Raw genomic sequence first — 27,132 nt, 5'->3', positions numbered from 1 at the left:
CAGCATGGAAATCTTAGTAAGGTCTGTCATGTGCAAATTAGTATTCCTTCTAGCATGCATGAGGTCATTAAAAGTGTTTTCATTAGGGGAATCAGCATGTGCCTGTGCAAATCTTCCCTCAGTGTCCTGGAGAGAATTTAATTATTTTTCATAGTTCTTCTGTTTTGCACTAATTTGACTAATATTATCTCCTCTAATAGTTGCCTTAAAGGCATCCCACACAATTTAGTCGTTGGCTGATTGTAAGTTGAGATCCCAGTACTGTTGGATTGCCAAGGTGATCTTTTCCCCAATTTCTTTGTCATTAAACCATCTTGGGATCTAGTCTCCATAAAGATTTATTTTGAGAGATACCAGCTTGACAAGTAATCTCTAGGGGGAGGGGGGTGACCCAACTGGGAAGATAAGACGCTTCAGAGACACTGGTGAGGACCTCGACATTGGCAAATGCTAGGTCAATTGTTGAGGCAGTGCGGTGTACTGAGGAGAAGTGTGAATATGCTGTTGCCTGAGAATTTTTCCATCTGCCTATTTCAGTCAAAGACAACGCATCTTCCCAGTTAGATAGGTCAGTATTATGAGGTCTGGTAGGGTTGGGTGAGTCTTTTTCTTTTCTTTCTTTGTGTGTCATATTCTTATTAATAAAGATAGATACTCCTCTAGAGAAGGTAGAAAATGTGGAATGGAAGCCCCTGCCTATCCACGGCCTGTTTGGTGCTTTAGTAGATGCCCCATCTAAATGGGTTTCTTGTAATATTAATATATGGGGTTTGTGCTTGTTTAAGTATTGGAACATTAAGGATCTTTTAAAGGGGGACCTCAACCCCCTAACGTTCCACGAAATGATTTCCAGAGGGTCTCCATTTGTAATATATAGTGACATTTGTAGCATCATAGGGGAGGGGGTAGACCCAGGAGAGCCCGGAGGACATGGACAGCAACTACGGTACGCAATGCGACCCAAATCATGTGCATGTAACTAACACCCATGTCTATAGCTAGACAAATGAACAGGAAAGATTAGATAAGTACCCTGCTGCAGTATTTAGAGTACAACAACACCAACTATACCGCAGCTTTGATCCCCAAACAATAGTGCAGAGGAGTGATTTGGCAAGAAAAATAATCCAACCACTACTCTACACCATCAACCAGAGTTCTACAAGCACAGAGAAGAAGAGGAGAAAGAGAATATGAGACTCAGTAGTAGAGAGGTAAGTAGAGAATAAGAGGCAGGAAAGAAGAAGAGGAAGAGACTACTTATAGAACAACTGGTTATGCAGAACCGACAGACACTGAAACCCCAAAAAAAGAAAAGGAAGGGGGGAAGGAGGCGGGCCTGTTAGGTGGGCCGCCATCCAGCATCTCCCAGTGTGAACTGGGGGTCCTTATATGCATATAACTGTTTCCAACTTAATAAACAAAAAACGTAGGTGCATCTTTTATACAGCTCACAAGTCACTGTACAACCTGTGTGCCATCACGGAAGAATCCAGGTGTCAGTATTTTAATCCCTAAGCAGGTGTGGTTTTGCTAGTTTGTTGCTTTTAGGTCTAACGAGAGCTATAAGGATATTAAACAGGTTAAGTATGAGGACACTGTTGGCTATATACGTTTGACAGACACATTATATGCTATAGTTTTCCTACCCTTCTGATGCTGATTCCTTTAGAAAAGAGACCAAAATGGTATACTGCTGACCTCTAGTGGTCAAAGAAAATAGCAGTGTCTTAATAGTAAGTTTAAACAAATTTGATTTCTATTACTATGTCAAAGTTCGTGGAGCGTAGTAACCGGACTGTTTAAAGAGACTCTGTAACATCAAAAACGTCCCCTGGGGAGTACTCACCTCGGGTGGGGGAGGCCTCAGGATCCTAATGAGGCTTCCCACGCCGTCCTCTGTCCTACGGAGGTCTCGCTGCAGCCCTCCGAACAGCCGGCGACAGGCCCGACTGTTCAATTCAATATTTACCTTTGCAGGCTCTAGCGGGGGCGCTGTGGCTGCTTTCGCTCCGAAGGAGGCGGAAATACCCGATCTCAGTCGGGTCCGCTCTACTGCGCAGGCGCCGGAGACTTGCGCCTGCGCAGTAGAGCAGACCAGACGGCGATCGGGTATTTCCGCCTCCTTCGGAGCCGACAGCCGCCAGAGCGCCTGCGCAGGAGCCAGGAAGGTAAATATTACGTCACCGCTGTACGGAGGGCTACAGCGAGACCCCCGAGGGACGGCAGACGGAGTGGGAAGCCTCATTAGGATCCTGAGGCTTCCCCCATCCGAGGTGAGTACCCCCCAGGGGACGTTTTGTCGTTACAGATTCTCTTTAAGGGGCTATAAAGCATATACAGAGTTTTCCAAGAAGGAGAAACCTCACAACCATTCGATTTCTCCCGGATTCAACCCGGAGGACACACAGATTAGCAGCCTAGGCATACACCTATACTATAAGTATAGATTGCTAACACAAACCCATTTTCTTCCCAATTCGCTCATAATAATTAAATGTTCTAAAACAGCAAAATTAGTATTTATTGCTACCATAAGTCAGAATATAACCCAATTTCTCATATAGTACCAGCTGAAGCCGAGGGGGGCCCAGCCAACACACCCGCTCGGGGCCGGGGTATAGATCCCACTAACGGTAGGACCCAGTGACGGGGCCCCTACGCACAGCACGTCCCTCCATCCCCCTCCGCCCCAGCAAACATACCCAAGTGCTGCTCATCGCTTTTAGGTTAGCTAAAGCCCAGATTTGCATCACAAAACAGTTATTGAACCTTAGGCGATCATTTTAAGAAAGGTATAAATATCATTAAATAATCCCTAGAATAGAATTATGCCATAGTGGTTTCCAGAGACGGTACACGTATACACCTTGCCAGTATGCTACGTTTCTTCTGAGAAACATATAGCTTTAAGTCCGTAGTAGTCCAGGCACGTATGAGATTTAGATTGCTCCATGTATCTCAGCCTGAAGAGGAAGGTGCAATATCGAACATTTTCATCTTTATATTTAGTTAGTATAGATCAAGTGAAGCCACACATGGGGAACCTGAAGTATTATATGCTTATTAACTATAGTCAGTTCAGAAAAGTACTCCTGTAGGAGGTGATAGCGTGGCTGGGCAGATAAAGCAAGCGAATGACACTTAGTACAGCAGGTCTATGGGTATAATAGCAAATGGGAGATAATGCATTTTATGAAGATTATGAAATGTTATTATCTTACAGCTAGACTCAGGAGTTCTGCTTGGGGAGGGCTTCAATCCAGGACATAGCGTCCTCCGGTTTATCAATAAATATAACAGACTCACCATCATGAATTTGTAGCTTTGCTGGAAACATCATGGCGTACATTATTTTCCTTTCTCTCAACTTAAATTTTACCTGCGTGAAGGATTTACGTAGCTTTTGAGTTTCTGCAGTGAAGTCTGCAAAGAGCATAAATCTGGTATTTTCATACAGAAGATCTCCTGCTTTTCTCGCTGCTGCAAGGATAGAGTCTCTGTCCCGGTAATTGAGAAGCTTGAAAATTAGAGGCCGCAGGAGAGCTCCAGGAGGGCCTCTCTTGGCTGGCATCCTATGTGCTCTCTCGATGAGAAAGTATGGAGAAAAAGTATCTTCTGGAAGCAGCTTACGGAGCAGGGAGTCCATGAAATCTGGGATATTCTGCCCATCAGTGCCTTCTGGTAAGCCTAGTAGTCTTAGATTGTTTCTTCTATTTCGGTTTTCTGCATCAATTGCTCTTACTCCTAGGTTATCCAGTCGTTTCTCCATTCTTGGGATGGCACAAACATGAGATTGCTGTACATCTTGCAGATCAGAAACTGTTTGTTCAACGTCAACCGTGTGTTCTCTTAGCACCGACATGTCTTGACGCAGTAGCCCCATCCCCGCCTCATATGCATCCATTTTTAGGGTGAGTGTAGCCTGGCAGTGTTTAAAGGCATCAAACAACACAGACACAAACACAGAACATTTATATCGCGCTTTTCTCCTGGCGGACTCAAAGCGCCAGAGCTGCAGCCACTAGGACGCGCTCTATAGGCAGTAGCAGTGTTAGGGAGACTTGCCTAAGGTCTCCTGCTGAATAGGTGCTGGCTTACTAAACAGGCAGAGCCGAGATTCGAACCCTGGTCTCCCATGTCAGAGGCAGAGCCCTTAACCATTACACTATCCAGCCACTGCATCAAGTATTTCAAATGGGTTAGGAGGGGCTGGTTGGTCGCCATCTTGATCTGCCTCGTGGTCCGGGTTCAGCGTCTCTGCGGAGGCCAGCTTGTGTTTGCTGGTAGATATCGGAGGTGCTTGAGAGGTGCTCGGACGCTCCAGAGAGAGGGCTCTTTCTGCTTTCCCTTTATCTTTGTTCGTTCTGTTTGAGCGCTGGGACATTGTGGCGTCTTCGTATGGGGAGTATCTCTCCGATGGTCTGTGTGACCTAGTTGGGCCTACCGCTTCTCCTCTGCCCGGGAGCAGGGGAAGGTGTACCTCTCGCTCTGGCGGCAGTGCTGGGTTGTACCACTCCAGTTTTGCCCAGTTGGTAGCGGAGCTTTTAGGGAGCAAATGCAGCAGTTTTCGGCAGAAACAGTTCAGTATAAACAGGGTTTTTCCGAGTGCTGGATGGCGGAGCTCTCTGTGTTAGCTGTTCGCCATCTTGGCCATGCCCCCAGCGCTCCTATCTTTAACATTGAAGCACTAATCACTCAAAATCGCTCAGGAATGGTGCAGGCTACAAGTTTGCGTGTCAGCTAATCGCTGAAAAACGCAAAATGCTTAAATGAGAACAGCCACATAGATTTTACATTGCACAAGCGCTTTTAAAAACGCTAGCGATTTCCAGCAATGCAGAAATCGCCTGAAAAGCGCTCTATTGTGATTGGGCCCTCAATGTGATTAATCTGTATATGTTACTTTTCCATGTTGTTTCTATGTGCTCTCACTCCTGCACCTTGCACTTTATGGTACCCCTGATAAGTGGTGTGACTACAAATCCTGCAAACTTTTGATGGTGCCCCCCAATGTTCATATCCTTACCCTTAGTGGCCCTTGCAGCCTGGGAGCCCATCTTGCAAGGGCCATAAAACAAGCGTGGACATCATAATCTTCACACCCATAACAAGTGTAGCCACAAAAACACCCGATCTGAAGAATGGACCCCTTTATTAGAGGTAGTGAAATAGTAGTGGGGGACCCCTTACAGCTCTGGGCCCCCCCTGCGGTTACAGGGGCCGCTCCTCTCTAGTTACACCCTTGCCCCTGATGAAGCCCCCATTACATGTAAGGTTGTTATAGGGTCATACTGTGTTTATTATTTAGCATGGTAACAGGTGGAATGTAGCAATAGCTCTGCTTACCCCGTTACAAATACACCCTATAGGGTCATGTGCCATGCTAGTGAGTTAGTACATTCAGATTTTTGTAGTTTGCTCTTGTATGTCTAATTCATTTTTAAAGAATCATTAAAAGTTATATTTTAAGATAGCTGTCTCCCAAATATGATCATCTCTGAGAATTAGTACAGACAGACATGATCCTTTATCCTTCATGCCTAGTAATTTTCCTTGTGCAACCAGAATATCAGGTTTAGAAAGGGCTAATTTATGTGATAAACACATTTGTGTGAAAATGTCAGACAATGCAAACAAACCATTTAAAAAAAAAATAGGGTTGTAATTCAGATTCAGAACCTCCCTCTGTAATAACAGCTTGGGCTATATATTCTATGCAATTTTGTAATGTAAGTTATTGTCATGTAAGGTTGGGCTACCTCCATTCTGAATAAAATGCCAAGTCTGTTTTAAAAGGAGCTGAATAAATTAAGTTTAATCCAAAAAAACCTTAAGCACTATCTTTATGAATTAATTTCATCTGTGTATATCTAATTTCACTTCACTTTTAGTAAGCCAGCACTAAAAATAAGTTATAGGAGGTGGATCAAGTTGACGTTGAAGATAAAAGGGTAAACACAAGGACAGGAGACCAATATAGTGTAGTATGCTTTTTGAAGGTGGATAACCTAGAGATGGTAAATGAAGTACTCACAAACTGGAGTTGCATGAAAGCAACCACTGTTGGCTCTTGTGGGGAAAAGACCCATTCGCACTCAGGTATACGATGATGGGTTGGTCGCTCTCTCCAGGAAAATGGGGTGTGAGACCGATGGGTCTCGTTCCTCTAAAGGAGAGTAGTACTGGTACAATAGCAGGGTTTGGTGCCCAAATTGAATAAAATGATTCAGCTATTAAGACATATAAAAAGGTAAGAATTTGCTTACCTAATAAATAGTGTCTTGACTGGTATTCAAGAGAAAAACTTTATTTGCATGTGCGACAATACGTTTCCTGGGTCTTAATACCCACTTCCTCGGTTCAATACTGTGCCTGTACCACAATATTGTGGGGTTCCGAGTGCCTCTAGGAGCATTGTCACATTTGCAAATAAAGTGTCTTTTTTTTGAATACCTGTCTAAATACCAATCATTATTGGGTAAAAGCAGCTTGTTGTACTGTGTGAGGAGTCTGGCAGTGAGTGAGGAGGTGGGAGGCAGGAGAGCAGCAGTGTTTAAATTGACTTGCACAGCAGAAGGGAGCAGGTGGCACTGCTGTCCTGACTGAGGAGGAATGGAGTAGCTGAGGGTGAGCAGTTTGTTTGTCACAGACTCACAGCCAGTGTGCTATTGTGTTGAGATGCAGCATGTCATGTGTGCGCATTAAACGAAGTAGAATAAATTGTCGGGTGCTGTGCCATCATTCCAAACCGGGGGGAGGGGCATCCTCATTTTATATATATTTTATTCATCATGTTGCATCTGTCATTGTAATCACCAGTTCTGTATTTTGTACCAGTGTCCATACTTGATGTACTGTATATCGTTGCTGTACCATTATGTACCCCTTGTTTGTTTTCCTACTTTTGTACAGCACCACGGTATTATGTTGCCGCTTTGTCCAGTCTCCATTGCAGTTCACACTCATTATAACATGTGCGTTATGCAACTGACCACTGTGAAGCTTCAAGCAATCATTTTAACATTTTTCTAGTTAGAAACCGCATATTTATTAAAATGTTAGTCCCTTGCATCTACCTGCAGGATCCTTAGTAACACTAGTTGTGACAGTCATCCTCTTGCACATAGACAGACAGTGGCATAGCAATCGGGGTCGCAGAGGTCTTGGCCGCACCAGAGCCCTTGGGCCAGTAAGGCCCTCCCTCAACTGCAGTATTAGCTCTTTATTTGTGCTGTGCTTGTTATGATCACTTCTATAAATGCTTTAGATCATAATAATCATTAACAAGCTGTTCCCCATCCCCTTGTTGCACCTCTGACACTGTGTCCTCAGCAGGTTTTGGTGTGCTGTATGAATTGTTACGTAAAGAGTGCTTGGAGGGGGGCCCAATGTAAAACTCGCACTGGGGCCCATAGCTCCTTAGCTACGCCACTGCACATAGACTTTACAGCATTCATAGTTCTTCAGTGGTTCCAATCCTTCTTGAGTGGCAGAACCCAAAAAGTGTCTATGGGGCCCTGCCTGTCCACCTCTGTACCACTTAGGTATGGGGTGCCCCAATCCTCTCTCCCCTGCTTTTCACGATTAGCATGTTACCGCTTGGAAAACTAATCCAAAAACATGGCCTGACATACCACTGCTATGCGGATGACACCCAACTATATCTTTCCTTCAAGCCTGGTGTGACAGACCCAACTCTAACTATAAACGCCTGCTTACGTGAACTACAGCAATGGATGAGTGACAACTGGCTGAAACTAAATGCCGACAAAACTGAAGTCCTTCTGATCGAAGGGCAGCGCATGACAACAAAACAACTTAAAGGGAAGGTCCAAGCAAAAAAAAAAAAAATGAGATTCACTTACCTGGGGCTTCTAGCAGCCCCATGTAGCCATCCTGTGCCCTCGTAGTCACTCACTGCTGCTCCAGTCCCCCGCTGGCAGCTTTCTGACCTCGGAGGTCAGGGCCACATTGCATACATTTTTACGCATTCCAGCTAGTGCAGGAACAAAAATGTACGCGTTTCACCACTAACGCGTAAAAATGTATGTGTTAATGTTCCTGCACTAGCGGGAATGTGTAAAAATGTACGCAATTCGGCCCTGACCTCCGAGGTCAGAAAGCTGTCGGGGGACTGGAGCAGCAGTGAGTGACTATGAGGGCACAGGATGGCTGCATGGGGCTGGTAGAAGCCCCAGGTAAGTGAATCTCATTTTTTTTTTTTGCTTGGACCTTCCCTTTAACTTGCAGTCTTCACCACTGGGAATAGGAGGCACGGATCTACACTGCTCTGATCTTGTGCGTAGCCTGGGAGTTCTAATTGATGGGGATTTAAACTTCAGAACTCACATCTCTGCTGTGGTGAAATCATCCAATTTTCACCTTAAGAACATCGCAAAAATCAAGCACCTCATTCCCCCAGAAGATCTACCAACCTTAGTTCATGCCTTCATTACCTCCCGACTGGACTACTGCAATGCTCTCTACACTGGTCTTCCAAAAAAGGACTTGTATCGCCTACAGCTGATACAGAATACTGCTTCCAGACTGCTAACCAACCAACCCCGTCACTGCCACATAACGCCAGTCCTGCACTCCCTTCACTGGCTACCTATAGAATGGAGGGTCCTATTCAAGATCGGCCTACTGACATTTAAATCACTGAATAATCTGGGCCCTGGATACATGAAAGAAATGTTGCAGCTGTGTAGCAATCCCCGCATTCTCAGATCCACAGGTTCTAATAATCTAGTCATACCCAGAGTCCACTTGGAAACTATTGGTCCCAGAGCCTTCTGTCATGCTGCCCCTACATTTTGGAACTCCTTACCTCAACAGATCAGGACAGCTCCATCCCTGGACGTGTTTAAATCCAGACTAAAAAACCACCTGTTCAGTTTGGCATTTGCAGAAATATAACTTTTGTTGTGTGAATACTTCATCCTACTACCAACTACTGAATCTGAGAGAGCCTAAGCACTTTGAGTCCTATGGGAGAAAAGCGCTATAGAAATGTTATTGTATTGTATTCAGAACAGTAATCTACTGTAAGTATTAGCAAGCTGAGAGGAGGATCACTGGCAATATTGTTAACCCTCTCCCACACACATAGATATCTGCCACCACCAGTTTGCAGCAGAACATGGCCTGTACACCAAAACAACAGTGTGGCTCTAGCATATTCAAAGCAATGTCTGCGACACCTACTGTGATTTTTATTTTGCAAGAATGATGCAGCTTTACAAATGTAATATTTTACAATGGCAACATGGAGAAAGAGAGAGTTGACTGAATAAATTAAAACGAAAAAGAGATGAAAAAGATCGTGCTCCAATGCCCCCCCCCCCTGCAGCGACTCAGTTTCATTTTCGGCAACTCAGCCAGTTGATGACCACTGCACCTGCGCAGCACTAGCTATGCGCATCCTTGATTACTCTCCCATCACCAGGAGCATCCTTCGCATGCGTAGTATGAGAATTCCTCATACTGCGCATGTGCAGGACACTCCTGGCGGCAGAAGCGTGATTTAGTATGCACACAGCCAGGGCCGCTGGGGGTCTCTGCAGGGAACTGGAGGATCGTTCCATGATGATGTGGGCACAGGGCATCAGCAGGTGACTGGTACTTGTTGTGACGAACATTACGGAAAGATGTGCGTAATCGCCAACGACTTGCGTAACGGTCTGTCTCGGATTTGCGATGCGCCAATCTGGGGTGGAGTCACACAGAGGATTAATAAATGTTACATTTTTGGGCTCTGAGATCTGGGGGCGGCAACCTTGCTGCCAGGAGATAACCCCGCCTTCCCTTCACCTAGTTTGGAGGTAATCCAGCCCCAATTCTAAGATTGTATAAATATGGGGCCAGCAGAGCCCGCCTTTGTCCTTCATCATTTCATCTGCTAAAGAAGAGCTTGGAGCATGTGTTCAAGGAGGACCGAACTCATGCTGTGTTTCAAGTACTCTTAACATTAATGCCTACTTTAAACTGGACTCTTTTTCTTCATTCTCCAAATGGACTGCTTAGCGTAACTACAGTAAGAACTTTCTGATTTTATCCCTTTTATTTTGAAGCTTTGTGTCTATGTGTTAATCTGTGTAAATGTATGTAATGCAACTTTGTTATAAAACGTTTAAAAATCGTTATGGTGACAATCCGTTCTGAATATACACAAACGTACCTATTCTCCTGAAACCGCTACCGTGTTTAATAGAAGTGTACCTTTATAACCCGTATGCGAGAACCCGGCCTAGATATAAAGATCTGACCCAGGTTCCTGCATACTGCTAAGGGTTAATAGAGCGTTCTCGAAGTACTAGTATAACAGTAGCGGGCTGTGTAACCCGCTTGGTGGCAGATCTTTGAATTGTATGTGTGTGGTGAATCCTTTGGCGTCTGAACGCTCCCTCCGCGAGTCGGCTCATCAAATTGCGAAGTCAGGTTACGCTTCGTGTTGAGCAAAATGACAGTGTGAGAGGATTTCTGACGCCGATCGATTGACCCGTCCACAGACCGGCCCTTGCTGTCTGTGACACTTGTTATGAAAAATACTAAATAGTCTGTTTCCACAAAAAGTTACATTTGTGAGTGCCTTGAGTTAGGATTTGACTTTGAGAGTTGCATGTCCTCACTGACTTCTATAAGATAGCATTGCTGGCTGTATGTTTTACTGTTTACATATTCACTTTACAGCTAACAATAGGAATAAACAGCTACTGTCACTGTAACAAACCTGATTTCCACAGAGACTTATAACAAACTGGTGATTATATCTCAGTCCTTTGCTGGTAAAACTGGGAGGTCCGGAAAATGTAGTTACATTAGAAAGTATGGAGAAGTCATACTGCAGCTTTTCTCTTCCTGCTGATAATGTCAGCTTACAGTCATTGAAACACAAGGAGCGTGCCTACAGAGAGGAAAACACAATGGTGAAACAGTAAGAGCAACAGACATACCACAACATATGGCTTTAAAGTGAAATTGTTTGTATGCAGAGATGGGTGTGTGGGTGGCCCCTATGATCACCACAAGCAAACGGTATAGGAGATTTCCTGTTACTGATAGGCTACTTTTGCATGCTTGCAAGTTACATTTGTGTATTGTACTTTACTATAGCCATGGCTAATATTCAAATACTATCATGCCAACAAAATGCTTGTATTGTAGGCTATTCAGTATAGTTAAACATTGGAATGAGGGGATAGTTCATGAGGAAGCCATTATCTGATGTCTGTTGGTGTTGAGAAGGTGAATGCTGCATCAGTCAAGGGGTGGATGTGCTAACGTTAGACAAGGATTCTATAACTAGTGCATAAAAGTTGTTGTGCGCAGAGAGTGCTACCTTGTCACCGTAAGTATCAGTAAAATTGGCTCCATGAACCTTCCAACTCAGTTACCACAAAGCAGAACCTTTCCAAGCATAAGGCCCCTTTCACACTTATCACTTCAATCTACAGTTGTGTTCAAAATTCTTCAACCCCCACTGAAATTTAGTGTTTGGGCCAGTTTGACATTGATTTTGATCATTTCAGTCATCTTGTTTACAGTTAAAGCCTAAGAATGTGACTGAACTGGAGGCTTTTGCCCATGAAGAATGGGCTAAGATACCCGTAGATCGCTGCAAGACACTTGTGCCAACCTATGCTTCACGTTTAAAAGCTGTTATAACTGGAAAAGGATGTTGTACCAAGTACTAAAAATGAATGTCACTTGGGGGTTGAATAAAACTGATAATGATGTGAGCACAGAAAAGACATTTGTGGTTATTTCACTATAAATGTTATGTTATATTTGTCTTACTTTTAAGTGCCTCTTTGATTTAACTGTAAACAAGATGACTGAAATGATCAAAATCAATGTCAAACTGGCCAAAACATTAAATTTTAGTGGGGGTTGAATAATTTTGAACACAAATGTACATTGCATGCCTCTCACCTGTCGCAATGGGCATTAGACTCAATGAGACTATGCACAATAGAACCAGTGCGCAACAGTAGTAGCTTAATCAACACTAGGCCACCGAACACTGCAGTGCGTTGTTGCATGATCCACACTTACTGCACAGATTATGCAGCAATGCAGGTTTATGGCAATGCAATTGCGTTTGCAGCGGCGCATGTACAGAGTGACAGTAATTGTGCGATCATCCTGCCCCAGGCTCTTCTGCCGCAGGATGCTTGCACCGCACCAATTGTGAAAGAAGCTGAAATCTAAAACGTATATTGACAATAAGAGGAAATACAATTTTGCAACTTCTATGTAGTTTATTGAATGCAATCTACATGTACAGCACATGTGTAGACCCCAGTACTAACTGGGAGTACTCATCTAATCACTCCACTATTGGGGCATAGCAGGTTGGCAACAAGAGCTGGAAGGAAGACCTCCTTATTCTGTGTAGTTCAGAGCTGGGACAAGGTCCTCCAGCACCCAAGGCTGAGACACCAAAGTGTGCCCCCTCCCCCCACCTCAGTCATTACACACTGATTGCTATTAGACTAAGAGGTGCCCCAGGCCCCCAACACCTTACTCTAGTTATCTGGCTTGCAGTCACTGCCATGAATCCCCTTTTCGTATTTCTCTCTGCTTCAAACACAATAGGGGAATGATAGCTGAGTGAGTTGTGCGCCCCCTCCTACATTGCGCCCTGAGGCTCTCTCGCCTCTGCCTCGGCCAGGCCCTGGTCAGTTATCTGTTTATTTTTATGTGCATGTGGTTTTGTTTTTTACTCCTTACATAAAAATCTGAGCTGAACACATTAACTTTACATAACAAATGTAGGGCTCAGCTATGCTTTATTTGTGAAGTAAGATAGTTGCTACACCATGGATGCAAGATAGAGGAAGATATGTCATGAATATAGGCATTAAAGGTATGTGGGAATAAGAGGGATATAAAGGCTGCCATATTTATTTGTGCTCTCTGCTAGTTATATTACATCATAATGCTCTCTCTAGTCCTGGGATGTTAAACCAGTCCTATGAGGGCTGAGGTCCTCACACATTTTTGACACAGCTCAAATGAATTGATGGGTCTGAATCACATTTCTCTCTTTCTCAATCTATCCTAAACACTGGCATGGTTCTGACCCTCCAGGCCTGGAGTTCGACACCTGTGTTCTAGTCAGACGTCGATTCATAAAATGTTACACCACATGCTTGCTATACTTACCTCTATACAGTATTTTCAGGACTACGCCTTCTTTACATTATATATCATTCCTTATATTCAACACATTTTACATATCACTATGTACTTTTAGGTAACACACTTATCTCCCCTTACATCATTGCTCTTTGTTCCGGGGCCACAGGCCGTACAAGGCTGCTTTCCAGAAGAGGAGTATGCTTGCAGATATGTATTTTCTGGGCAGGATACGCAGTTACTGGTCTTTTTGTCAATGTAGTGGCCGGGGGGACAGGAGATGCACTGGGAATCTTTGTCCTGGGCACATGGCTGGCACCAAGACGCAACACCATTTTTAACATTTGTAACATTTATGGAATATATCTTTGCGATGTCTGCTGTGTATTTGCGACCCTGTAAATAAACACAAAAACCCAATGGTCATTCAGGAGCACAGTCATGTATTTCCTTGTGATATGCTGTATTTAATGTTTATTATTTTAGAAAATGATTCTAAATAGAGCGCAATGGAATACTAAGGTGACGTGTGACATGATGAGATAGACAGGTGTATGTACAATGCCAAGCATACAAATAACTAGGCTGTGTTCCTTTTCTTCTTTCTCTGCCTGAAAGAGTAAAAAAACAGTTATGCTAGTGACAGTTATTTTTCTGCTGGGACTACAGCATAGAAAAAAAAATGTTTTGGGGAGCGCTAGAGAGATTATATATTAGTTATGTCACCCTACGAAGGGGATCCACCTCCTGTAATCTCCAGATAGCCGCAAAAATATACTACAAGGGGGTGTCTTCTTAGACAGATATCAAAATTTATTAATAAAGACCATATAAAACAACCACACAAAATTATCTTATCCCCACCTTAATAAAGTGATACATGTCCGTGTATTGATGCAGGTCAGCTGACTTCACATGCCCACACACAAACAACCTGGCTACAATGCAGATCTAATGACAGGGTTACTCAAAACTGAAAATACAACTGTGATACAGATGAACAGCGCCATCATATTGTCTCACAGACTTCCAATGTGAACTGTCCCTTTATTGCAATATTGCCAGATATTTAGTGTTGGTTCACACCAACATTACACATGCCATCTCTCATCTGAGCACTATCAATATGATGAACCGGGCTATCAGTTGCCAACAAGCCGTATGCGTATCCACAGCGCTATTTCGTAATTGTGACAAACCATAGGCTTAGGTGACTGAACATCAGATTACATCATGCATCAGCAGTCCTTGCATAATAGCAGAATACAGATCGCACTGTGCCATCATGGGCCCACAACACTGCTGTGCCACTAGATAGAGTAGTGCTTAACAGTTTCTGCATGACAATTGATTAGTAGTGCATGTTGCCCAGATGGGCTCTCACAACCGCTGGGTTGCACTTCACCGATAAATTGTTCCTCGTCACCTCTCGTCAGCTCTCAGCAACGGTTCACATCAGTGTCCATGTGGGTGGCAGTATGCGTTCAAGGTTGCCTCTCTGGCACCTTCAGCAGATGGTACACGAGGGCTCTGAGCGCTAGTCAGCATGGGAGTCTCAGCTGACCTGCTAGGCCGCGCCACGTGACATGTTTCGCCTGGCCTCTCCAAGCTTTCTCAAACCTAGCAGGTTTTTTTTTTCAAAGTCAGATACTTACCTAAGGAGAGGGGAGGCTCTGGTTCCTATAGAGCCTTCCCACTCCTCTCACAGATCCCTCATTCCAGCACTGGCTCCCCCGTAGCCATATTCAACCAATTTGGTCAAATACTGCTGTCTCTGCCGCCGAAGGGAGGCTTCGGAAGTCTTCGGGAGTCCGAGTGCTCCCAAAGACACGCCGCTCCATACTGCACACGCGCGAGTGCCCTCTCTCGTGCACTCATGCGTGCGCAGTATAGAGCCGCCTGTCTTCGGCAGGACTCAGCTCCTGAAGATTTCCAAATTCCCCCCCCCACGGGGGATTCACACAGGAAAGATAGCGTTGCAACGAGGAAGGCTCTATAGGACTCCTTGTCTTCCCTCTACTTAGGTAAGTTCCAGGTTTTTTTTTTTTAATAAACAATTCCCAATTACTTTAAATAGGAAATGTCCACTGTAGCCTTGAAGGATTATGATAACCCCTAGACAGTCTTACCACCTTACCACCTTCACACTCCACAGCCCCCATGCTCAGCATCCACCCACCCACACAAAGTACTGTAAACCAAAGAACACACACTCTTTCCACGCACACCTCCACCTTCCACACACACTATTATCATGGTAAGTAAAGGCCACTCTCTTTACCCACACACACTCCCATCAAGAAGCTCTGATCAATATATAAAGTTGAAAAGCTTACTGTCTGCAGGAGGTGGAGAACAGTTGCCCAGCACATGACAGGACAGAACAAGCCCTAAAACACGCTATAACACAGACTCTTAACACTCTTTCAGTAGTGTAAACTAAATACAGCTCCTCTGTCAAATATATAATACAGCACAAAAGAAGCCATACCCTGTACCAAAACATAACACAGTGGCTAAGATAAACAAGCCCCAGGATCAAAGAAGCCAGAGTTCACATATATCAAGATAACGTAAGACAAAATACAACATGCAATACTGTACACAAACATACCTACATAGGGGATAGGTATAATGAAGCACTTGGCCAAACAGAGCCGCAGACACACACAATAATGCATAGTTACAAAGGAGTAGCTTGGTGTGTGCTCATGACCAAGCAGCACCTGACTTATAATGGCTGAAGAAAAGCCTCTCTGCAAATTAAAAGGCACAGCATGTGCAAATGGCATCCGCAGTACCAGAATATGCAGGGCCAAAACCAACTACACTGCCTCTTCCTGCCACCAAGAGGATTTAGTTCATGAAAAAACTTAACTTACAGTACACTATCTGTGTTCTTCTATTTGAGGTTCAATATAAAGACTATAACCATAGGCGTAGGGATCACCATAGCAGCCATAGCGACTGCTATGGAGCCTATAGCAAAGGAGGGCTGGTGGTCCAGGCCTTATGGAGAGACCTGCAGCGGGTTCCCTTAATTGCAGTGTAAGGGAAGAATTGGACATAAGTTACATTACCTCCTCGGGCTCCACTACCTAGATCTTCCTTCCTCCTAGTGTCAGAGACTCTATGACTACAGCTCCCTCGCTCATCACCAGATGGGTTGCTTATATGGCTTCCTACATTTTTTGAGTGGAGAGGTGATAATCTTGCTTCCTATACTTTGGGGGGGAGGGGGGAGGCTGACCTGGTAAAATATACCCCTGCGCTACCCATGCTGTGGGTACCTCTAGTTACTCCTAATGTGTCTTACTGTACTAAGGGTGACCTAATACTGGGGGTATCTCTAGTTTCCTATACTGGGGCCTACCTGGAGCACAAAGGTACCTTATAAAAAAATGGGGGGGCCCAAATCAACGTTTTGCTATGGGACGACATGAGTTATAGCAATGCCCCTGACTATAACACCTAACCTGGAAATATGAGGAGGCATTTACTGTTACATGGACTGTTACTACCCCCAGCAATGCTGAGTTAAGCAGCGAGTAGCTGGGCACGGTATAGTGGTGGTGGTGTGATGACAGAACTCTTTGAAAGAAGCACTACATTTTGCATACCTTGTAGGTAAAAGGGAAGGGGAGTCCTTACTGTGACAAGAAGTAAATAATATTTATTTTGCTATTATGCTAACTGTGAAGCTGCTTTAGCTTTCTAAAGTATCTGTAATGAGACAGCCTGGCCCGCGCAGTCGCGGGGATCCAGGCACTTCCGGGTTGCGCTCCACGGCCGCATCCCCAGTAGAGGTGGACGGACGCATGCGTCCCAAAGGACGCATGGGGCGGACGCGTACGGACATACGTCAGACGCGTACGTATACGCGTACTATTTATGCGTCCAAGCGGCAGGCGACCCGGAAATGACGCGGACGGAGGGTATAAAGGCACTTCCGATCCGCGGCTGCACGCCGGTTATAGCGTGTGTTTGCTGGCAATAGGCTGTGTATCAGCCTGCTCTGTATTGTGCATCAGTTATTGTTGTTATTGAGTGCTCCTAGCTAGTTTCTGTGTTGTATGTCCATCTGCAGCTCCTAGGGTGCTAGTTAGTCACTGAGATAAACCTGTACTTGACCTCCTGTGTATGACCCAGCTTGCCTTAGACTATCCGCCTGCCTGATCCCCCCAAACCTGTACTTGACCTCCTGTATATGACCCAGCTTGCATTAGACTATCCGCCTGCCTGATCCCCCCAAACCTGTACGTGACCTCCAGTGTATGACCCGGCTCGAATCAGACTATCCGTCCAAGCCTCACGCCCCCTAGGTGGGACCCCGAGTCGGTGGTGACTGCTCCGTCACCCGACCGTTACATTATAACCGGCCATAAAAAAAGATATTACTTATCCATAACATGGAGGATATGCAGCGGCAGATAGACCAGTTGGCCGAAGCGATCAAGGGCCTAGCCGACATGGTTACCCCGATAGTCCAGTCACAGGCCGCCGCCCAAGCCCAGGCGCAAGCCGAAGCAGCCGCACAGGCCGCAGTACCAGCGCAAGCCGTGGGCACTCCCCTTGATATGGCCATTGACATGGAAGGGCATGCACCTGTCGCCCCGCGGGTCGAACCAGCCGCCCCCGCACCTGTAGAGCATCCTCCTGTAGAGCACACTCAGAAGCCCAAGCTTCCCCTTCCTGAAAAGTTCTCTGGAGATCGGGGTTCCTTCAACAACTTCATGAACTCTTGCCGCATGTACTTCTATGTGAGGCCCAGAGCCACGGGGTCCGAGGCGCAAAGAGTAGCTTTGGTGATCTCACTGCTACAGGGGGATCCGCAGGCATGGGCGTTCAGTCTCCCCCAGGGGCATCCAGCCCTCACTTCGGTAGAGGAGTTCTTCCAGGCCATGAGCATCCTCTACTCTGACCCAGATGTCACTACCACCGCTGCACACAAACTCCGAGGTCTCCGGCAGGGAAAAAACACTGCAGAGATTTATGCCTCAGAATTTAGGAGATGGTCCGTGGTCTCCCAGTGGAATGACCCCGCTCTGTTAGACCAGTTCATATATGGGTTGACGGAAACGGTGAAGGACCACCTGATTAATTATCCGCCTCCCGCGACACTGGATGAGGCCATTACCCTCACCATTAGGGTGGACCGGCGGTTACGCCAAAGGCGACTGGAACGCAGTGGAGCTGCTGCTGTGGCTCCTGTGGTGGTGGAAACAGCGACTCCTCCTGGAGACTCTGAGGAACCCATGCAGATCGGTTCTTCCAAGCTCTCCCCTGCGGAAAGATCCCGGAGACGGGCCCAGGGTCTTTGCCTCTACTGTGGAGGAACGGGTCACATGGTCCGAACCTGCCCGGAGAAGAAGTCGGGAAACTTCAAAGCCTAGGTGGATCTGATGAAGTTCATCTAGGCGGGCAGGTAATGCCTCCTAAAGAACCACGGTTTTTACTGCCGTTCTCTCTGGATTGGCAGGGCAAAGAGGTCACAGGGCAAGCCTTTGTGGATAGCGGGGCTGCAGGGAATTTCTTGGATGTAGACTTGGCCAGGAGATTAAACATTCCTTCCTTGCCCTTGACTAGACCCATACAGGTTACCGCCATCGACGACTCCCCTTTGCAACTGGTGACCCCGGTAGCGGTAACTCCCGAGCTGCGTTTAAACGTAGGGGTTCTGCATGCGGAGAAGATCACCTTCTCCTTATTGTAGATGCCCTCTACCCCGCTGGTGCTAGGATTACCCTGGCTAAGGCAGCACAATCCCACTCTGGATTGGCGATCGGGGCAGCTGGTCAGCTGGTCTGACTCCTGTCACAAGAACTGTCTAACGGCACTGCCCCTGCTCAGTACCCAACTGAATCTGCAGCAGGTGCCGGAAGCCTATAGACAGTTTGCGGATGTGTTCTCCCCGCGGGCAGCAGATGAGTTGCCCCCCACACCGGCCGTATGACTGCCCGATCGATCTGTTACCGGGAACTATGCCTCCGCGGGGGCATCTGTATAGCTTGACAGGCCCAGAGAGGGTGGCCATGAGGGAATACATCCAAGAAAACTTGGAAAAGGGGTTCCTCCGGCCATCTACTTCTCCGGCCGGGGCAGGCTTCTTCTTCGTAGAGAAGAAGGACGGGGGTCTCCGACCCTGCATCGATTACAGGGGACTGAACCAGATAACGGTAAAAAACCGTTATCCGCTACCTCTAATAGACGACCTATTCGCACAAGTCTCGGGGGCACAGGTGTTCTCCAAGTTAGATCTGAGGGGGGCCTACAACCTCATCCGTATCCGCCAGGGCGACGAATGGAAGACTGCATTTAATACTCATGATGGGCATTACGAGTATCTGGTGATGCCCTTCGGCCTTTGTAATGCCCCTGCAGTCTTCCAGGAGTTTGTAAACGATGTCTTTCGGGATTTTCTGGGGAGGTTTGTCATAGTTTACCTGGATGACATTCTGATTTACTCCCCAACCCTCGCGGAGCACCGGAATCACGTTCGAGCCATCCTGCAGAAACTGAGTGAGAACTAGTTGTACGCCAAGCTCGAGAAATGTGCCTTTGAGGTATCTCAAGTACCATTCCTGGGGTATATCATCTCCAGTTCGGGCCTGACCATGGACCCGGCAAAGGTTTCGGCGGTCATCAACTGGCCACAACCAGTCACCTTGAAGGGCCTACAAAGGTTCCTGGGGTTCACCAACTTTTATAGGAGGTTTATTCGAGGGTTCTCCCTCAAAGTGGTGCCCCTAACGGACTTAACCAAGAAAGGGGCCGATCCCACCCAATGGACTCCTCAGGCCCAACTTGCCTTCAAGACCTTGAAGGAGGCCTTTTGTTCTGCTCCTGTCCTGGTACACCCAGACATTACTCGGGCCTTTATTGTTGAAGTGGACGCTTCCGAGCTTGGTGTAGGTGCGGTCCTCTCTCAATATGCAGGTACTCCCGAGGAGTTGTGCTTTCCTCTCGAGGAAATTCTCTTCCGCTGACGGAATTACGACATCGGGAATCAAGAGTTGTTAGGGGTAAAATGGGCACTGGAGGAATGGAGGCAGTGGCTAGAGGGGTCAGCATACCCAGTTACGGTGTACACAGATCACAAAAATCTGGAGTACATCGAGTCGGTGAAAAGATTAAGCCCGAGGCAGGCCCGGTGGGCGTTATTCTTTTCTAGATTCAAATTTACCATCACATACAAACCAGGCTCGAAGAACGTGAAGGCGGATGCCCTGTCATGATATTTCAGCCCGGAAACTCCTGAAAATCAGATCCCCGAATCGATAGTGCCTGCACATTGTATTTCAGCTGCTGCAACTAACCCCTTCCTTGAGGAAGATCTCATGTGCCTTCTTTCTTCTTTTCAAGGTGATGCTCCTCCGGGGAAGCCTGCTGATTGCGTTAATGTGCCACCTCAGTGGAGGTTCAAGGTCCTGCAACAGTTCCACGACAGTAAAACTGTGGGTCATCCAGGAAAAGCGAAAACCCATGAACTCCTAGCCCGCTGGGTGTGGTGGCCCTCCCTATCACGAGATGTGAAGGCTTACGTCAGTTCTTGTCCCGTTTGTGCCCGTAGTAAAGTGTCCCGCACGGCCCCAAGCGGGTATCTCCAGTCACTCCCAATTCCTTCCAAGCCCTGGACGGACATATCCATGGATTTTGTGGTAGATTTACCTGTCGCCAAAGGGTGCACGGTCATCTGGGTAGTGGTTGACCACTTTAGTAAGATGTCCCACTTCATTCCCTTGAATAAATTACCTTCTGCTAAAGAATTGGCGGATCTGTTTATTACTAACATCTTTCGTCTCCATGGGGCTCCGGAGAGAATTGTGTCAGATCGGGGGGTCCAGTTTGACTCTCAGTTCTGGCGTTCGTTTTGTTCTCGCTTGGGTATCACACTGTCATTTTCCTCTGGGTTCCACCCCGAGACAAATGGCCAGACTGAGAGAGTAAACCAGAACTTGGAACAGTACCTACGGTGCTATGTGGCTGGTAATGAAGGGGAATGGGCGTCCTACTTACCATTTGCAGAATTCGCCATAAACAACGCAGTGAGTTCATCTACGGGCATGTCACCATTCCAGGTGGTCATGGGTACGAATCCAAAATTCTCTCCCTTGTCGGGTCCGCCTTCCGATTCTCCTATGGTGGAGGACTGGGTGAATCACATGGCTGAGGTATGGGGCAAAGTTCGGGAGAACTTGGAAAGGGCCACTAGGAAGCAGAAACACTTCTCGAACAGGTTTAGGTCGCTGGAACCAGTGTTCGGTCCAGGGGATCTAGTGTGGGTGTCAACAAAAAACATTCCATTGAAACAACCGACACCTAAGTAGGGTCCACGATACATTGGGCCATTTCCTATTTTAAAGCAAATTAACAACGTCGCTTACAGGGTCAAGTTACCTGATTCATTGAAAGTGGGAAATTCGTTCCATGTTTCACTGCTTAAATCAGCGAAAGATTTCCGAACCTCCGCCACCCCCCCCCCCCCCCCACCTCCTGTAACAGTACAAGGAGAGACTGAGTTTGAGGTGGAGAGAGTTTTGGATTCAAGGAAGGTTAGGAACTCGTTGCAATATTTGATCGAGTGGAAGGGATACGGGCCAGAGGAGCGACGGTGGGTCCCGGCACGGCAGGTACATGCCCAGGAGTTGGTCCGGGAGTTTCACACCAAGTTTCCCAACAACCTGAAAATAGAGTGCCCAGAGGTCACTCCTCAGGGGGGGTATTGTAATGAGACAGCCTGGCCCGCGCAGTCGCGGGGATCCAGGCACTTCCGGGTTGCGCTCCACGGCCACATCCCCAGTAGAGGTGGACGGACGCATGCGTCCCAAAGGACGCATGGGGCGGACGCGTACGGACGTACGTCAGACGCGTACTATTTATGCGTCCAAGCGGCAGGCGACCCGGAAATGACGCGGACGGAGGGTATAAAGGCACTTCCGATCCGCGGCTGCACGCCGGTTATAGCGTGTGTTTGCTGGCAATAGGCTGTGTATCAGCCTGCTCTGTATTGTGCATCAGTTATTGTTGTTATTGAGTGCTCCTAGCTAGTTTCTGTGTTGTATGTCCATCTGCAGCTCCTAGGGTGCTAGTTAGTCACTGAGATAAACCTGTACTTGACCTCCTGTGTATGACCCAGCTTGCCTTAGACTATCCGCCTGCCTGATCCCCCCAAACCTGTACTTGACCTCCTGTGTATGACCCGGCTTGCATTAGACTATCCGCCTGCCTGATCCCCCAAACCTGTACGTGAACTCCAGTGTATGACCCGGCTCGAATCAGACTATCTGTCCAAGCCTCACGCCCCCTAGGTGGGACCCCGGGTCGGTGGTGACTGCTCCGTCACCCGACCGTTACAGTATCCTTCAGAATTTGTACCCTTCCTAAACTAAGGTTATTGTTGCAGAGTAGGCAGTATTACAACTGTATGCAATTAAAATGTATCGTGAACATGAAATGCAAACAGGGAGGGACCGTGAAACAAAGAATACAAGTTGAGCAAGGATAATGTGAAACAAGTTTAACAATACAATTTACAGGAAGAAAAGCAGCTACTTGCATAAAATAATGATGTGGTTAGCAGGCAAGATGGCATAATATCCATACAAGACGACACATGTACTTGTTGTGCATCATTACTTACTTCATCTGACGGAGAGCTTGTCCTTTGAAACACCCATGAAAAAGTTGTGTTAGCATTCTTCTCAATGCGGTACGAATACGACTGCTTGTCTTTAGAGCCTGACCAGTTTTCTACAAATGAGGTTATTTCTTGATTTACAGCCTGATGATGAAATCAAACAAGCAACTTAAACTGGAAATATAAAGACAGCTAGGCAGATAAACAATATATGCACAATCTAGAAAACATACAAAATGTCCAAAAAGTACTCTCACAGAAGAAATAGCAAAAGCATCTGGGTGGATTTATTGATGCATTCATCAAACCTACTTCTATCTCTTTAAAGGACATGTAGGGTGATAACATGAACAATACCATTACCACTTAGGGCTTGCCCGTGTTGATTTTACACTTTTCCCCTTAAAAGATTAATAATCTATCAATCACAATTTCTCTGAACATGGGCTGTGGCATAATTCTCCCTGATACCTAATTAGGGTAGTTAAAACATAACTGTGCCTATACAAACACTGCAGTCAGCAGGGAATTGATAAAAAGTTGGTTGGTCAGTATGACTCTATATGAACCAACATTCATGCAGCAATGAATGTTAGTGGAAGCTTTAATAATTTCTTATTATAGGTCCATTTCATGTTTCAGTAGACTATCCATAACTTTTGTAATGTCTCGTCCTTTTTCTTGGAATTTTTAGGTGCTAATGATTTCCCCCCCGGTAAGTGTTTCGGTACTTAGTTGACTTACTACTTCCTAAAGGGTAGTCAGAGATTCTCAAATGGCAGACTAGGCCCTTTTACTCCATTTAACGTTGTTATAAGTAAGCAATCTCTTTTCAGGCCCAACCATTTTTTCATTACCTGTGGCTCTGACTTAAAGGATACCTGACTTGAGGCAAAGTTACCTAAGGTATAAATAGAGTTATGTTGGATCCACATAACTCTATGTTTTTTCTGTCTCTCTCCTTGTTACCCCCAGACCCCATAATTTTGCCTTGAAAAATTAGACTTTTGGCTAAAGTCAAATTTTTACACAAGAAAAGGCAAGTTTTCTGTGACGTTCCCTCCTATCACCCTCCCATTCCATCCTCTTAAAGTTAGTGAATGGGGTGGGGTAAATAGGAGGGACCATTGCAGCAAACCTGCCTCTTCCTTTCTGAAACTTTAACTTCAGCCAAAAGTCAAATTTTTCAAGGAGTGATTCTGGAGACAAGGGGTAACGAGAAGAGGAACTGACAATACACAGAAGTATGTGGATCCAGCATGAACATACCTCTGTGCTTAGCTTAGGTAGCTTTGCCATGGGTCAGGTATCCTGTAAGTATAAACCTACCTATTCCATGGGGTCAGTCAAGCATTTCAGCAGAATTTACCTTTGCAGAGGCAGTTCGAGGAGTAACTAAAGTCAGTGTTGGACTGGTCCGGCGGGAGCTCGGGGTAAAACCTGGTGGGCCTTTAATTACATTGCCCCCGGGGCCCCAGTGCAGAAGAGGAGGAGGCACAGTGCAGGAAGGAGGGGCAGTGGGCACAGAGTGGCTCTTCCATGCTCCACCCTCCAGAATTCAGCACAGCCAGCCAGCGGCAGTAGTATGGAACGGCTTACCAAGAGCTCTGCGTGCCGCTGATCTGGTCTGGTCTTCTGCACTGTCCAATCCTGCTCTCACACTAAGTACAGTGAGAGTGGGATTGGACAGTGCAGAAGACCAGACCAGCGGCACGCAGAGTTCTCTGGCTCTCGGTAAGTCGTTCCCTGCTGCTGCTGCTGGCTGGCTGCGCTACATTCTGGAGGGGGGGCATGGAAGGGGGGTCCCCACCGATATGTGCCCACTGCCCCCCCCCCCCTTCCAGGAGGACACCTATAGACCTGGCTACCAATTCAAGGGATAACTATAGACCTGACTACCTACACTAGGGTAGGGACACCTTTAGACCTGGCTAACTACACCGGGGACACCTATAGAAGTGGCTTACTAAACTGGGGACACCTATATACCTGGCTAACTAAATTGGTGACACCTACAGACCTGGATACCTATACTGGGAGCACCTATAGACCTGGCTGCCTATACTGTGGACACCTATAGACCTGACTACCTATACGGGGCACACCTATAGACCTGGCTACCTATACTGGGCACACCTTTAGATCTGGCTACCTATACTGGGGGCATCTATAGCTGGCTACCGATACTGGGGACACCTATAGCTAACTATCTATACTGGGGACACCTATAATTAACTACCTATACTGGGGACACCTATAGCTTGCTACCTATACTGGGAGCCCCTATATCTAACTACCTATACTGGGGGCACTTATAGCTGGCTACCTATACTGGAGGCAACTATACTCAGGCTCTAGGCCCTTTATATGACACTTGCCTCAGGCCCTGCATACTCTAAGGCCATCCTGCATTGCTGACAGTATCATCCAGCAAAACACCCAACCCTCCACAGCCAGCGCTGGCTACCTAATACTGATATATATGGCACATGGCTACTTAATTCTGTTTTCTGGGGAACATGGCTACTTAATTTGTGTATACAGGGCCCATTTGGCTACTAAATTATTTTATGTTGACGCACATGGCTATTTATTTTGTTCATTGTAAGGCACCTGGCTACTTAATTATTTTATCTGGAGGTGTATGACTACTTAATATTTTTATTTAGCGGCACTTGACTACTTGATGAGTTATCATAAGGCATGTAACTAATTTGGTTATTTTATCTAAAGTTTATCTGGTCAGGCCCACTCTCTGTGAATAGCACCGCTACTTATTTTGTATATATTTTTTTTTGTATTTTGTGTATTAGTGGGTGTGCCAATGACCCATCATGACTACGCTCATGTTCCAGTGCATGGTGACACCCATTTTTTTGCTTGCACCACATGTGTCCATCTCCATGTTATGGACTGTCTTTAGAAATGCTCACAATCTATTCCCTACCATTATCTATTGTCCTACCAAATGATGTATTTATATAGTGCAAAATGTGCTTAAGTACAAAATATGCTTATGTGAGCTCAAAATGGGGGGGGGGGGGGGGGGCAATCCCCAGGCTGAAACTTTCCTGGTGGACCCTTAGTGTCCCAGTCCAACCCTGACTAAATTCACATACTGTTTTGGGCAGTAGCACATACATTCCCAGTTAATGACAAGAAGAATGACAAGCCCATTGATTCTTCAATATGTTGTCTGTAACAGAGATTCAGGACATCTGTGTTGTTTGATCTAAATATGGTGGGGGATATTTGTCAAGTTCTCTTGTACCTTGAATCTTGCATAGGCCCTTCATAAATTAATCTGCTACACAGAGGGTCAGTGAACACCTGAGATGGATATGTGCTGACCACAAGACTCAAACGAGGACAATGCCTACAGGGAAGATATAATGAAGGTGCTGCACATTGGGCCATCAACAGTAAGAGAACAGCTATAGAGGATTTATTTTAAAAAGTTTATTACAAATACAATGGACATCTACAGTATTCAGTTTGTATTCCTGACGATACTGATACTTGCATTGATACGGAAAATGTTGTATATGTTTCTTGTTTAAAAGTATTAAATGGTAAAAAAAATAAAAAATACACTGGACATGTAGAGTCAGAAACGTGGATAGATAATTTTTTTTTCATAATAAAAACTGAAGTGTTTATGTTATATTGAGTCTGAATTACAAAAGCCCCAATAGTGCAATCCTTCCCTTTACCATTCCAAGCAATCGCAGCTGCCAGCAGCCACACACATCTCAATCCACAGCAATAGGAAGAGGTCTTGTAATGTGGACCTATATATCGTATTTCTTCTGCATTCTGTTTTCTACATCTTACATGTAATTTTATGCTCTCACGTTCATATATTTTTATATAAACATGACTTTTCACTGCTGTCCCATTGCAGAGCAATGTGATAAAAGCGGAGCAAAAGTTAGAGCAAGGAGAGAAAGAAGAGGTACAATGCTTTTTGGGGAGGGTCAAGTGAATTGGGTGCAGGAATCAGCATGCATCTAAAAGACACCCAAGCTAAATATCGGTTATCAGATGCTCAGGCTGTGAGTTGGGCACCCGATGTGGTAGTAGTAGCCGATTGGCTACTATGATCAGAACTATTAGAGATTCTGATCATCTATTGTGTAGATGATCAGCTACAAATAGCTGTAATTTTGGCATCAGGGTTACTAGGAGGTTGAGGTTAGTGCAAGTCACTAGGAGGGTGGATTAGCTTTAACCACTTAATGACCAGCTAACGCCGACAGGCGATCAGACCCCCCCAGCAGGACATCCCCCTAGTGGGGAAAAAAGGGGGGTAGTCTGATCGCCCTGCTGCACTCCTGATCGGTGCTGCG

General features: G+C 45.9%; 1 protein-coding gene across 1 annotated transcript in view; it reads right to left on the bottom strand.

Annotated features, from left to right (window-relative positions):
* ELAPOR1 (endosome-lysosome associated apoptosis and autophagy regulator 1) overlaps nt 1-27,132 on the bottom strand; it is a 120,612-nt gene that overhangs the window by 25,107 nt on the left and 68,373 nt on the right. Inside the window, exons 13-15 of the mRNA XM_068269442.1 lie at nt 22,787-22,927; nt 13,288-13,542; nt 10,736-10,909 (exon numbers count right to left, since the gene is read on the bottom strand). Of these exons, the coding sequence (XP_068125543.1) occupies nt 10,736-10,909; nt 13,288-13,542; nt 22,787-22,927 (570 nt within the window). The remainder of the gene's footprint in view (nt 1-10,735; nt 10,910-13,287; nt 13,543-22,786; nt 22,928-27,132) is intronic.

The sequence above is a fragment of the Hyperolius riggenbachi genome, chromosome 2 (genome assembly GCF_040937935.1).
Source record: "Hyperolius riggenbachi isolate aHypRig1 chromosome 2, aHypRig1.pri, whole genome shotgun sequence".
Classification (NCBI taxonomy): Eukaryota; Metazoa; Chordata; class Amphibia; order Anura; family Hyperoliidae; genus Hyperolius; species Hyperolius riggenbachi.
The sequence above is the reverse complement of the archived record's forward strand: the minus strand, read 5'-3'. Positions and strand labels throughout refer to the sequence as shown.